Raw genomic sequence first — 13,863 nt, forward strand, 5'->3', positions numbered from 1 at the left:
ATATACATTTTTAAACATTTCTCAGACGAGAGACTTCCCACACAAGATGTCATAATATTCTCTGAGATATTTATAATAATTAATATATAAATTTTTGCATTTTTTCCATCATTTACATTTTCTATGTAAAATTAAAATGATTTCATGTATCTAAAGAATTATTCCTTTGATTTTATAGAAATTTCTGGCCCATTCAGATCGCACAAAAAGTGGCGATATCAGTTTGGCTGAATTCATACACTACGTTCGCGAACATGAGAAAAATCTACGATTGCAGTTCTCTCATCTTGATAAAAATAAAGATGGTAAGCATACATTTAATAAATAATAGGTACCTAATCAATTTTAAAAAATTTACAAGTTCAAGATTGAGAAACTTTTCTAAATAAAAAATTTATATTATAATGTAAAATATATAGATATATTTTTTAAAATAAAGACTAGCTAATAATCTACTTGATATATTTATTTGTTTAATACATAGGAAAATTTATGAGAGGCTGTAAACATTTCTTATACATTTTTCGCATTCGCAGGAAAGATAGATTTAGAAGAATTGATAAGAGCTTTCAAGGACCTAGGAATAGAAATTGCACGAAAGGATGCAACAGAGTTATTGCAACGGTAATATTTTATTAATTATAATAAATTATTGTTTTTCAAGTTATTTAAAATGTATTTTAATGTGCATATCATTAATTAAGCATAGCATTAAAAACAAAGTTCTTAATAAAACTGTTGTTTATTACAAAAAGATTTTAAAACATTTAAATAAATGTTGAGAACTCGTTATTAAAGTAATATTTTTAAATTTATCACTCACACGCATCCCAATGCATATATTGATATGAAATGCTGTTATAAGATAATTTTAATCCTACGATTCTTCGATGATATACTACATAATACAATAAACTTTGCGTAGCATGGACCAAGATGGAAGTCTCAATATCAGTTTCAACGAATGGCGGGATTTTCTCCTCTATGCACCGAGTTCTACCTTGTTCGATATTATCGAGTACTGGCATCACACCACGGTGAGTACTTTATACAATTTAATTTTTATATTCAGAAAATATACGTAACATTAGTTAATATCAAGATGCATGTATGTTATTCAAGTGTTGTGTCACCTACATTACCTATTTTATTATTTAAATTACGGAAATATGTGGACAATACCCGAACATCTGGACCGTAATATTCTTATTATCATTTATAACGAGTAACTAATATATAAAACCATGTTACGGACCATTTTCATACCATCTCATTTTGTGCTGTACGTACATATACGTGTATACATACGAGATTTTCAACTTCGATGGACACTGATACTTTACAAAACACTCCTGTAAATATTCGGTTAAATGTTAAATTATTAAAGTCGAATTTTCAATAAGTTTATCTGACGCAATTCTGCGTAATATTTCATCAGCTGTTTCTTATGCCATATCAGTGGTTCCCAACTTTGAGGAACTTCTTCCCAACTTCGTGGTTCCCAACAATGTATAATATATTAATAATAATTAAATAATAATAGAAAAAAGTGAAATCAAATAATTATTATTAATAGAAACAACAGAGCAAATATCAATAAGAATATACAATCATAATATTTATGTAACATAACGTAATATAGGTGTTTAACCAACGTCAGTACATGGCAGCTATATGATTAGTATTGTAATATATATGAAAAATTGAAGTGTGGTAAGCGCAATTGAAACTCGTGCGTAAACTTTGCACTATGTACGTACACGCAACGGGCCGCCGACTTTGATCATCGTCATCACACGGGTATTTGCCTCGATGACGCGCGTGTCTCTGACGTCGAGGAATGAGCAATGACGAGAGGAAAAGAGGGAGAGGGCAGACTACAGCAGACGGAGGCGTTCCCCGTTTTGGAGGGGACGATATCTCCCCGTATCTCAGGGTTTTTCCTCGTTTATCTCTTCAGTCTCGCACCCGGACTCCGAGCGGTCGAATCGTCGGTTCGTGGCTCGTTTTTCCCCTTCTCTTCTTTTACCGTTTAAGACCGTCTTACCTGAGCGGAACGTACAGTTTTCCTCGGCCACGTGGGTCAGTGTCAACTCGTCTTCGGATCGTCCGTCCAAGATCGTTCAGTTACTCGATCGACTGCCGGCGATTTTTAGACCGCCCAATCATTTCGAGCGATACCCACAGGTCGGACCCGCGATCTAAAGATACCGAGAACAACGAGGAGGGGAATTCTCGAGAATTTGCGCAACCCCAATCAGCATGAAACATCCTCGCTTGATAGAAAGTTTGAAAGTCGCGAAAGTACAGATCTCGTAGTGCGAAATAAGACACGAGTGTGCAAGCGTGGCCGATTTCGAAGGAAGCGTGATTTTTGCGATTACTTTTGTAACTCAAACATATAATAAATCGGCGAATATAGTTCAACTGCGATAAAAGAAGAAAGGAAATTGAATTATACAAGAGAAAACGGCGTGGAACGCGGAGATAGAAGATAAACTGAATGATAAAGTGAAGAGTAAAAGAAGAGAAAAGTAATAGAAAAGCGGAAATAGAATATTGGAAGCAAATAGAAGAGGAAAAGACGAGAAGAATAGAAGGACGAATCGGAAGGAAGAGAAGTATTTCGACAGAGGAGGGTATAGAGAGAACAACGGGGAGAAGAGTAGAACATATTAGAAGGGAGAGAAACATCTCGAAAGCGGCAGGCACTTGAAAGCGAGTGATCGACTTTATACGGTGAGCGTGTGCGCGTCGCGACCACATGACTCCCGATTACAGCTGATCGATTGTAGCATGTACGTCCTGAAGAAAGGGGGATTTCTCCAGTATGATAGCACCCTGTCCACGTGTCAAGTACGTGAGGAATTTCTGCAGCGCTACCATGAGTTATTGCAACGGGTGAGTAGAGCGACGGGCCCTTGCCGATCGACCAATCGGCGTCTGAGTTTACCGAGGTATTCCGTTTCGAATGGAAAAAGAAAGTGTCAGGTGTGCGAGACAAGGTCGGCGTTAAAGAGCGAAAGTGATTCTGGAATGCATCTCAAGAATTCGTCTTTTGAGCTCTTACACACACATATATATTTTATTTATATATATGTGCACGAGAATATCAAAGTTGAAAACTCGTATGCATGCTGTTGAATATGATCTGATATATCCATTATCTATTTTTACTTGATTGACGTCTATAGATATCGATAGTAAATTACTTCCCATTTATTTTTATTTTATGTTAACTAATTTTTAGTCACCACCGGTTATTGCAATGACATAACGATAGTAAAAAGACTTTGTTTCCGCTAGAGATACGACTCCAAATTGACTAAAGAATTGGCGGTTCAAAGTACACTCAATGTATGGGATATATTTTACTATGCCGTTCAGCTTCCGACACATCACGTTTTATTTTGAGTGCAGAAAATTTAGCTTCAGAAGGAACAAGCCTAGGATATTATACCTGTCTGTACGTTTGTCTGGCTCGTCGCCCAGTCGAGCTAAGAGGATGATGGGAAAACCTTTTGAGTTCGCAGTTGACTGATAATTATAATCATTCGACGATTTGCGAGTCATTTTGCTTGGAACATTCTACTTCTGTGTTACAATTCCACGTTATTGCACCGAGTATATTGCAATAATGTTCCATCGTCTTGCGAATAGCTGGCCCGATCGTGATTTCGCAAAATTGTTACGTCATTGGTTATGACCGCGAGATTAGCTAACAGGGGTAGACCAAACAAACAAATAAACTTCAAATCTAACAGTTTAAATTGGACTCTATATCGCGAGCAGTTCTATATAATAATGACTTGTAAAAACTACGCGTGTTAAGTACGCTTCATCTGTATGTTCTGTATCTATTTTAACTTAAAAAATAATAAAGGTTTACTTAACTTACGTTAAAATACTTTGTCTATTAGTAGCGTGTAAATTATACAACGATTAAGTAGAAAATTTAAAGGACAAGTTAGACCGATAGAATCCAAGTTTTATTTTCGAAAATATATGTGACGTAACGTTTATGATGTAAAGTTCAAAAGTACACATTGTGGATGCTGTAGAAATCTCGATTTTCATGTTTTTATGTAGTAAATTTTTAAATTTAAAATTGTGATAAAAAAAGAGATTTAAATATTTGTAATGAGCAATGATCTTTTGTCAGATAATAATTTCGCTTATAAAATGTTTAAATAGCATGATTAAATTTTTGCATAAAAATAATTTATTTTGTTGTATAAATACAGTTAATATAATAACGTATTAAAAATATATGTATTGAAACTTATGTAAAAATAAAAGCATATTTTGTCGATAACTAGAAAGAAGATTCTTTTTACGAACATCGGTTCACGAGTTCGATATACCAGGCTTTGAATTACAACACGCGTTTTGTAACAGAATATTTGTAACATAATAGTGCTATTGTACATGGATCCGATTACCTTCGTCGAAATGCAACAGTACAATACTTCATATCTGTGATCGATAAGCGATCCAAATGATACATATATGCATGTAGAAAAGTCGGCACAATAATCTTATCATCTAGTTTATCAATGTTTATATTAAGGGTCAGTCAAAGGCTGCGTTTCGATATTCACTACTAGTATTGAAAATGTATAACATACGTTACGTGCACTGGATTTTCCGCCTTGGCAGTAAACATTGGAATGCAGACATAATCGCTCGTACGAGAATAGATAAGCGAAAATGTTTGTAAAAGTATAAAGTCAATGAGAATTCCCATAAAAGAAAAATAAATAGGATACGGAATAAAAATGGTAGAAATATTTGTAATAAATTTATAAATAGCTATGTTATAAATAGTTATCTTAAATTATTTTCGTGAATATTATTAGAAACATTAAATTAAATATTTTTTGGATTTTATATTAATTATACATTCATATTATTATATTAATAAAAAATATTAATTATAATCAACGTTTTATTATTGAGAGCTGATATTCTGGGGGAACAGCCTGCTTCTTATTAATATTTTATTAATGTACAATATTTTATTAATATTTTCATTAGTATAAACTGATAAATTTACACACACAAACACGTATATAGAATTATTATTTTTTTTTCCATAAAACATGAAACAGAATGTAACGAATGATTCAATTAACAGTTTGATAATAATTTCTTTTTTTTATTTACAGTATATGGATATCGGGGAGGACATCGGCGTCCCCGAAGAGTTCACGAAGGGTGAGATGGTATCTGGAATGTGGTGGCGACATTTATTATCCGGGGGGATAGCAGGTGCGGTATCACGTACTTGCACCGCGCCCTTAGACCGTATCAAGGTCTATCTACAAGTAAGCATTTGCACGACTTTTTTCCAATTTTCTTTCATTCACAAATCTCTAAATTTAATATCAAATTTACTAATATATATGTATACAATATCTATATATTAAACATTCTTTATAGATTATATTTAACTTACAAATATAGTTTGCATATACATACAATATAATCTATATATTATCAAATAATAGAAAGAGGTTACATGTATATTTTTTATTATGTAATCTATGTATATAGATAAAATAATAAAATTTCGTTCGAAAATCTTTATTATTATGCGTTGTATGAAACGATTCGCTTATGATGGCATGTCGAGCGAGCGAGTAAATTTGTCTAGTTTGCTTTAATACGACGAGAGAATCGTCCGATCGTCCTTGCAGGTCCACGGCACACGACACTGCAATATCATGAGTTGCTTCAGGTACATGTTGCGTGAGGGTGGCATTAGGAGCCTGTGGCGCGGCAATGGCATTAACGTGCTCAAGATTGGCCCGGAGACAGCGCTCAAGTTTATGGCATACGAACAAGTGAAGCGGGCGATCAAGGAGGACGATGAGGGCCGCGAACTTGGGCTCTACCAGCGATTTTGTGCTGGCTCCATGGCCGGTGGCATCAGTCAGTCAGCCATCTATCCCCTTGAGGTATGTTCCTGTTTATCTTGTGATTTATGCTTCCTTACGTCGGATGACATTTATGATGTTAGACATGAGATATATGACTTTCTTGTTCTTCGATTCTTATCGTTATATTATTTTAGTGCAGATATGTACATATAATGCGAACACAGAAATGAATAAAGATTGAGTTATATATAATAAGAAATAATGAGAAATATTATTTTTGTATAGAATAAACTACTAGAGATATAAATAGAAGTGTATAACATGCTTGCAGGTACTGAAGACTAGACTTGCATTGCGAAAAACGGGCGAATTTAATGGCGTGGTTGACGCAGCCACGAAAATATATAGACAAGGTGGTTTGAAATCCTTCTACAGAGGCTATGTACCTAATTTGATAGGAATACTTCCTTATGCCGGCATCGATTTAGCCGTCTACGAAGTAAGTCGTTACCAAAGAAAAGCTTTATTTTTTATTTTATAAACTATTACAATAACACGATATTTATGTGAAATTAAATTTATGCAAATCAATTTAATGTGTAATTTGCGTAGTAAGTCAAGATAAAATTTCCAACTTTCCTCGGCGATTGCTCTCGACGATCATTTAAAAGGACGATATGTTTGCAGACGCTGAAGAATAGTTACTTACGTACGCATGACAAAAAGGAACAACCGCCATTTTGGATTCTATTGCTGTGTGGCACCGCGTCCAGCACAGCCGGCCAAGTATGCTCGTATCCGCTAGCGTTAGTGCGGACGCGACTGCAGGCCGAGATTGCGCCCGAACGCTTGCCTAACACAATGATTGGCGTCTTCAAAGACATTCTCAACCGCGAGGGAGTACGCGGTCTGTATCGCGGCCTCACGCCTAATTTTCTCAAGGTATATGATCGTTAATAAGAAAATTTCATTGATTTTTAAGGAATTTTTATATTTCTCTACAATTGAATTTATAGAAATTTAACTTATTACAGCTTAACTGATATTAATTTTATATTAAAGTCGTCATAAATTGAAATTTTTTTTTAGTTTTTAATGAATTTGTAGTATAGTTTGATTATTACTAAATGTAAAAATATATTTCTTTTACAGGTTGCACCTGCCGTATCTATTAGTTACGTAGTATATGAGCATTTCCGGCAGGCGTTGGGCGTCAACATGACGTGATGAACATGAATGCTAGGTGACTGATTAATTCAATTAACTAACTTATTCTCTCTCTTTTTCCTCTCTTTCTCTACCCCTCTCTCTCTCTCTCTCTCTTTTCACTCGTCGTTATAAATAATCGACATGACGAATGATCATTTGGCGATAAGTCGCGTTCGTTTGTCTTTTCTCAAAAAGAAAAAAGAATAAAGAAGAAACAAAATGGCGGTGATTACTTTTATTGTTATCGCTAACGTAAGAAACTTCTTTGATTAATCGAACATTCTATCGCAATTTTTTTATAATTTATTAAGATTTTAATATATTTTTAATATTTCAATATTAATAAATTAAAAATAGTGCGAATCAAAATATTATAATTATCGATTTTCTAGCAATTGCTGTTGTATAGATTGTTGTTACAATGCAATGATACTTTATTTTGGCCAATACAGTACAAAGAATGTCTTGCGTGTAAGAAAAGTATTATGTGTAGTCTTTCTGTAAACGAATACGCGAGCAAGTTTTGAATGGACAGCCATCAAAGGAAAGGCCAGTTCTCAATTATTCTTTAGTAAAAACGTATTTTATTGGCGGAAACGTTCAAGTCAGCATCAACATTCAGTCTAAAATTTGTATATTATATAAATCACTATTATAATTGTTTACTTTCTAACTATAATTTATTCCTATATTTAAAAATTTTAATTTTTTATTATAATTTAAAAACATAAAATAATAATCACATAATATTTATGTGATTATTAAGTAATTAAAAAAACAATTTATTTACTAAAATTATTTCAGAAATATAAAGTTATGGATTCAGCTTCTGACTTACGTGCCAGCAAAAATACGTTTTGTTACTATATGTAAAAGTGATTTAATGTCGACCTAAAGGATTCCGTTTTAATTGGAAGGATGGAGGATCGAGTTATACATTGACACTGTGATATGTATATGACTGTAAACTTTTCCGCATGATTTATCAACATGGCGCCTTGTAAATTACAGGATTATCGCTCTACCAAATTATGCCAAGTAACTTGATCCATTGAAACACGAAGCATTTTGTACAAAATAAACCATTTTTGTGTAATTTTGTTACAGAAAACATTTTTCGTGGACTTCTTTAGGATTTAAAGATGTAGTTTCATATTTTTTAATTATAGATTCACATAATGGAAAGAAATTGTAATAAAAAAATAATGAAAACTCAACTAAAAAACATTTTTTTTTTCCAATATTTATCGTATCTTGTATGATATATTTATTATATCTTATATGATACATTATTTTTAAATGATGTTATCCTTATATAAAATACAAAATCTTGATAAGCTAAAAATAAAATTAACATTCTGTTTTATGTTCTTTCATAAATTTTGTAATATTTTATAATATTTATAATATAATTTTTTTGTAATAATATAAAAAATTAATTTTGTACTTTTATGCTATTTATATTATTTGTTAAATTGTAATATATATTTTTTGTAAATAGGAGAAAAATAAAAATAAGATATTCTGACAAGAATTTTAAACACACATGGACGTACATGTATAATAGCATTCAGTATGAAATTCTTGTTCAGAACTAGTTATAGTTACTATAGTTTTTTAGATCTATTTAATACTTATTTTCTCCTATGTATAAAGAAATATGTTTCAATGTTCATTATATTATTTCCTAGACTTTTATTAAAAAGTTAAAAAAAAAGTAGTGACTCAGTGGATCAAGCTTTTCACAATAATTTGGCGATAATAATTACTATATTGTTGTAAATCATGCGGCACTCGGTTTTCATCTCAACCTTGTTAGTACTTCGTATATACAATAAAATCAATTTCACCGGCCGTTACGATATATTATTATATTCCGGTTACTACGATTCATTCCCCTAGATAAGTTTTACGAACTTACAAACTATGTATATTATGTATTTACATGTATTATAAAACATGTACAGTTAGACACACATGTTGTTTATCGACGAATATTCGGAGAATAGCGATGACTCGTGCACGATAAATACACGGATTTTGCCTTTAAGGACAACGCGATAACGCTAACAATAAATTGTGGACAAGAAAAATTTAAATTTTATTTAAATGCCATTTTAATTTGACCTTATCCAACTCGAATTAATAGACATAAAAGAATTAAAGATATAATGTAAAAACATTTCGGCTATGTTAATTTTCTTTAAAATTGCTACTGCAAGTTAATTTTCCCAATAAGCTAAATCTTCCGTTAAAGAAAATTATCAATATGGATTTTATTATTATTTTGAAAGATGATTGAAATATTTATCGTGGATGAGTTATTGGATTGGACATGATTGACATTTTTTTTAATAGCAAAAGTGTAAATGTTTATTTATATCTGTGTACATATGTGACATTAACACACATTTTATATGTATAAATATGCATATGTATAATATGTGTTAATTACTATTTATTATTGATTGTGCAAATTAATACAGTATATATATACATGTACACATTTTTGCACGTTTTTATTATACCGGATGTTTTTAAAAAATAATTAGTGAGTAAAATAGTTACTATTATTATTATTATTTAATAATCAAATTATTATTATTATATCGATTCAAACAATAGAAATTTGCAATAAAATGCGAGGTTCCAGAACTGAAAATATATCAGAACAATAAAGAACATCGTGTATAACATAAGCGATCTTTAATTATTATCTACCTTCAAAATCATTCTTTAAATTCTGATACGAGACCTGACAATAAAATTCGTGAAAGTAACCAACACAACTAACTTGCTATGAAGATAGGTAAAATGCTGAAAATCAGATATAGTATCTCACAAATACTACGTAAAAAGGCACTTCAGTTCAGTAATAAGATAACTGCTGTATCGCAAATTCGTAAATTATTGTCAGATCTCGCGTATATGTGGAAAATTAAATAAGATCACAGGCTAAAATATTAAAAAGTAATTTGTGCTTACAATCCAAAAGCAAAACAATAACTTTAATGATTATTTAATATCAGAATCTATATTATCAAAATATTTCTTCTTTTATACATTGTCATTATTCATTAAACTAAAGTAATGAGATATATATATTATATTGTGTACATCACGAATAACAACATATAACATGAATTTGTCAGTATTTTATTTAGAACATTTTTTTTTAGTTTTATCACATATCACAAAAGATATTACGGACTGTTTGTATAATCTTTCTTCTGCACATATCTGCGGAAGAAAACACTTTCGTTAAGTCGATACTCAACATTTTTATAAACTTAATAAATTTTATGATAACAAAGATAAAAAATATAAAAATCAAAATAACGATTTTTTTTAGTACTTTTTGCTTGAAAGAAAGGACTCGTGTATGTAAATAATAATAAAGAAAAAAAAAAGATTGGTTTACGCAAGTTTCTCCAAGAGAAAACACAGGAGAAGAGAATGAGAGAAAATAACTTCGACAAGAATTATCTGAGAGAATTATCAGTTGTAGATCAGAATTTTATCTCTTCCGACCGGATTTAAGAATCCTTCCTGAGTTCGTGTTAAATTCGAATCTTTCAAGTATGATCTGTTCTTTTCCCTTTAAAAGTTTAAAAGAAATATTATGAAATGATATATCGCAATGTATTTTTAAGAAGATAGTTTACATGTTTCAATTTTTTAATGCAAAATTTTTATTACTTTCTTATTAAATATTATCTTTTTACATATGCAGATTGATTTACAATAAAAAAGTTTGCACATTTTTTATATAAATGACATTGTTGAGCAATATTAGTCGAAAATTGAATTGTCAATTTTCTCACGAGTCATTTTCGCACTTTGGTACGAGCATATAACGCTTATTCAAATACTCTATCGACTTTAATTAGTAAATTATAATGAAAAAAAAAAAACACTAAAATATAGAGCTGAAAAAAATTTTAAAGAAAAAGAGTTACAAGACAATCATAGTATGTGATATGGAATGTCATAAAATCGATGTACTGTAGTAGGGGTTTTATTTTATCCCACCTCGCATTTCAGTCTGAGTTGAGTAGTCTGCCCGCTTCTTGATCGAGCAGCCAAAAGAGAGTGCCATCAACTGGTTCCACTCTGGTAGCTGGTAAATCTTCCTTATCTCTCAAGATCCTCTGTGAACAATAACAGTAGTAATTTAAATACAACCAAACATTTACATTTTTTTTTCTTTCATTCCTCACGCATATTCTTTGTGCAATTTTCTAATATTAAACAAATTTACCACATGCCTACTTCAATGTATATGTTTTAATTTATAGGAGTCAAGCAGCAAATGTAGTTCAGTCTAGTAGCTCAAGAGTAACGCAAAATAAGAAATCCTAGTTGGTGGAGAATTGGCTGATCGAAAAATGGTAAAAAAATTTTTAAATGATATATTATAGTTGATTTATCTTTCGATTCTCTTCATTATCTCAGCTTTCTGAATTTAATTAGATACCTTTAGAGAAATTGTATTTGAAAATTTCAAGTATTAAGAAAAGCGAAAAGTTGTTTAATTATTTAATTAAAAATATTAACTATTTATTTTAATTTTCTGAGTATTAGATTGCAGAATTGAAATAAATTAATTTACAGGAAAAACTTGGTAATTACTTTGACGATCTCGGCCTTGCTAGCGCCGGTGGCAATGAACACACACATGCGAGCGTTATTAATGACTGGCATAGTGAGGCTGATTCTACTGGGTGGTGGTTTCGGCGCATTCAGTTCCCATGTGACCCACATGTTCTCGTCGTCGAGGGCCCGATGACCCGGGAAGAGCGAGCACGTGTGCCCGTCCTGACCCACACCCAACAGCAGGCAATCGAATCTCGGTAATCTGTCCGGCGGGAAGAAGAAGGCCATTTTTTTAATGTAATCCTTCGCCGCGTTCTCGGCTACAAATATATATAAATAAATAAATAAATGACAAATAAACAATACAAATAATGTTAAATTATAAAAATAACATTATAAAACCATATAACGATGTAACAGATAATTAAGATATAAATAAAAAATTATAAAATAATAATTATAAGTGTACATATACATATATAAACAATAAGAAATTATAAAATATATGATAAGTTAAGAAAGATTATATGGATTATTATTATATACTCTTAAAAATAGAAACAGATTACGGATCAAGTACCATTGAGTTCTGGATCAACCTTCATGAATTGCTCCTCAGTGACGGGCACTTTTCCGATAAAACAACTTTTGTAGAGGCCAAAATTTGACTCGGAATCCTCGAGGGGCACCACTCGTTCATCGCAGAAAAAGAAGCGCCACTTGCTCCAGTCGGTTGCAATGTACGGCAGAGACTTGGCCAGCAGTTGTACCACCGAACCGCCTATGCAAATTAATAACTAATTAAAAATAATTTCCTCAAGTCCCTTTTTAGGCGAATATTTATCGAAATAGTATAAATTTCTACTAATTAAAATGATAATTTTATAAATCATTCGTCTAATCTTCTTAGACTATTCGAATATTAATGATTAATTAATTAAAATAATAATAGACATCCCATATGTATATTTTTTTCAGACCGCCAGAAATTAACCTTGTTTCGTATCATAACATATTTCCACACCATAACCAACCAAAGATGCGTTGATGCGTAGAAGCGCGACATATAAACAGATAACCGAATCATGAGTCAATCGATCATACGATCCACATTTTTTTTGTTCAACTACACTTTTTTAGACTTTCTTCAAAATTTCTACAATATATAAATTCGTTACACGCGAAATTATAAGTCTCGAAAAAATAATACTCTCCAAGAAACGGTTTCTATCCCCAAAAAATTTCTCCGATAACTTTTAAACAATTTTTATAATAATTCTCTTAATTCCTACTTATATTAAATTTTACAATTATGCAAATATAAATGTAAAATATATTTCTACATTTTTACGTAGTTAAAAATTTGTTGAAGTTAATAAATATTGTGATACACTTCACCGGTTATCGATCGTTAATGACTCATATTATTAAATAGAATTATTAAATAAAGAACTTTTATTATTCATGTATACGGATGAAATTTTAGCTGAAAAATAACCAATAATTTTTTGATTAAATGCTGACGAAATATCGAGTGCAGAAAGTGTAGATGAAAAAAAGGGAAGAGAAGGGCAGATAAAAAAAATCATGATACAAACTCGCCGCGAAGTGCAATGTTCCCGAAGGCAGGCGAAAATCTATGGAAATTTATGGAAAAATGTTCTTTCTCATTTATTCACAAATTCAGCGAGTTCGCGGCTTGTTTTCGCGCGCAACAACACGCGGAATACCGAAACTGAAAAAAAAAACCGAAGAGTCATTCTCGCGTGATTACAACGTGGAAGTTCGACTTGCCTTATCATAACTGTGGAACGTGTGAAACGTGAAAATTACAGAGCGAGTAAAACTTGAGCGGAGCGGCAAGGGCAGCGCGGCTGGCGCGCGAACATAAATAAAAACGGAATTGTATTAAAAATTCGTGGGGATCACCTGATACTCCGAAACGAAAGATCCGATCGTCGCGCGAGATCGCGTCGTCCGCGGCGCGGGCGATGAGATTGGAGATCCGGGAGAGTAACTGCTCCTCGTCGATCGACACCACTACCTCCGTCATTGCGTGCGTTTCTTCGCGTGCGGATGCGGACGAGCGAAAGCGAGGTTATCCCGTCGGACCATGCACTTTCGAACGCGACAACCACGTCCAACCACGTCCAGTCAATTAACACAGCCGTCAGCC

The 13,863-nt window shown here is 32.2% G+C and overlaps 2 protein-coding genes across 5 annotated transcripts; one reads left to right on the forward strand and one right to left on the reverse strand.

Moving 5' to 3' along the window:
- Positions 1-542: 542 nt before the first annotated feature.
- LOC112454531 (calcium-binding mitochondrial carrier protein SCaMC-2) lies at positions 543-11,798 on the forward strand. Of its 3 annotated transcripts, XR_003040741.1 has the most exons (9): positions 543-624; positions 926-1,037; positions 5,169-5,327; positions 5,700-5,960; positions 6,214-6,381; positions 6,570-6,824; positions 7,035-7,125; positions 11,390-11,482; positions 11,706-11,798. XR_003040741.1 is itself a non-coding variant. In XM_025015981.1 (8 exons), exons 2-7 carry the CDS (start codon positions 927-929, stop codon positions 7,107-7,109), a joined length of 1,029 nt encoding a protein of 342 aa, XP_024871749.1. In that variant the 5' UTR covers positions 543-624; position 926; the 3' UTR covers positions 7,110-7,125; positions 7,896-8,311. The 3 variants fall into 3 exon arrangements, 2 of the variants coding, with proteins under 2 accessions (XP_024871749.1, XP_024871750.1); XM_025015981.1 differs by lacking the exons at positions 11,390-11,482; positions 11,706-11,798 and adding an exon at positions 7,896-8,311; XM_025015982.1 differs by lacking the exons at positions 543-624; positions 926-1,037; positions 11,390-11,482; positions 11,706-11,798 and adding an exon at positions 1,705-2,901 and having other exon boundaries at positions 7,035-7,784.
- Positions 10,232-13,852, reverse strand: LOC112454532 (6-phosphogluconolactonase). Of its 2 annotated transcripts, none has more exons than XM_025015983.1 (5): positions 13,617-13,852; positions 12,268-12,468; positions 11,724-12,007; positions 11,124-11,242; positions 10,232-10,331 (listed from the first exon to the last, which is right to left on the reverse strand). In XM_025015983.1, exons 1-4 carry the CDS (start codon positions 13,738-13,740, stop codon positions 11,132-11,134), a joined length of 720 nt encoding a protein of 239 aa, XP_024871751.1. In that variant the 5' UTR covers positions 13,741-13,852; the 3' UTR covers positions 10,232-10,331; positions 11,124-11,131. The 2 variants fall into 2 exon arrangements, with proteins under 2 accessions (XP_024871751.1, XP_024871752.1); XM_025015984.1 differs by lacking the exon at positions 10,232-10,331 and adding an exon at positions 10,796-11,020.
- Between the last annotated feature and the right edge of the window lie 11 nt (positions 13,853-13,863).

This window comes from Temnothorax curvispinosus, unplaced genomic scaffold, assembly GCF_003070985.1.
Source record: "Temnothorax curvispinosus isolate PA1 unplaced genomic scaffold, ASM307098v1 QBEX01005133.1, whole genome shotgun sequence".
Lineage (NCBI taxonomy): Eukaryota > Metazoa > Arthropoda > Insecta > Hymenoptera > Formicidae > Temnothorax > Temnothorax curvispinosus.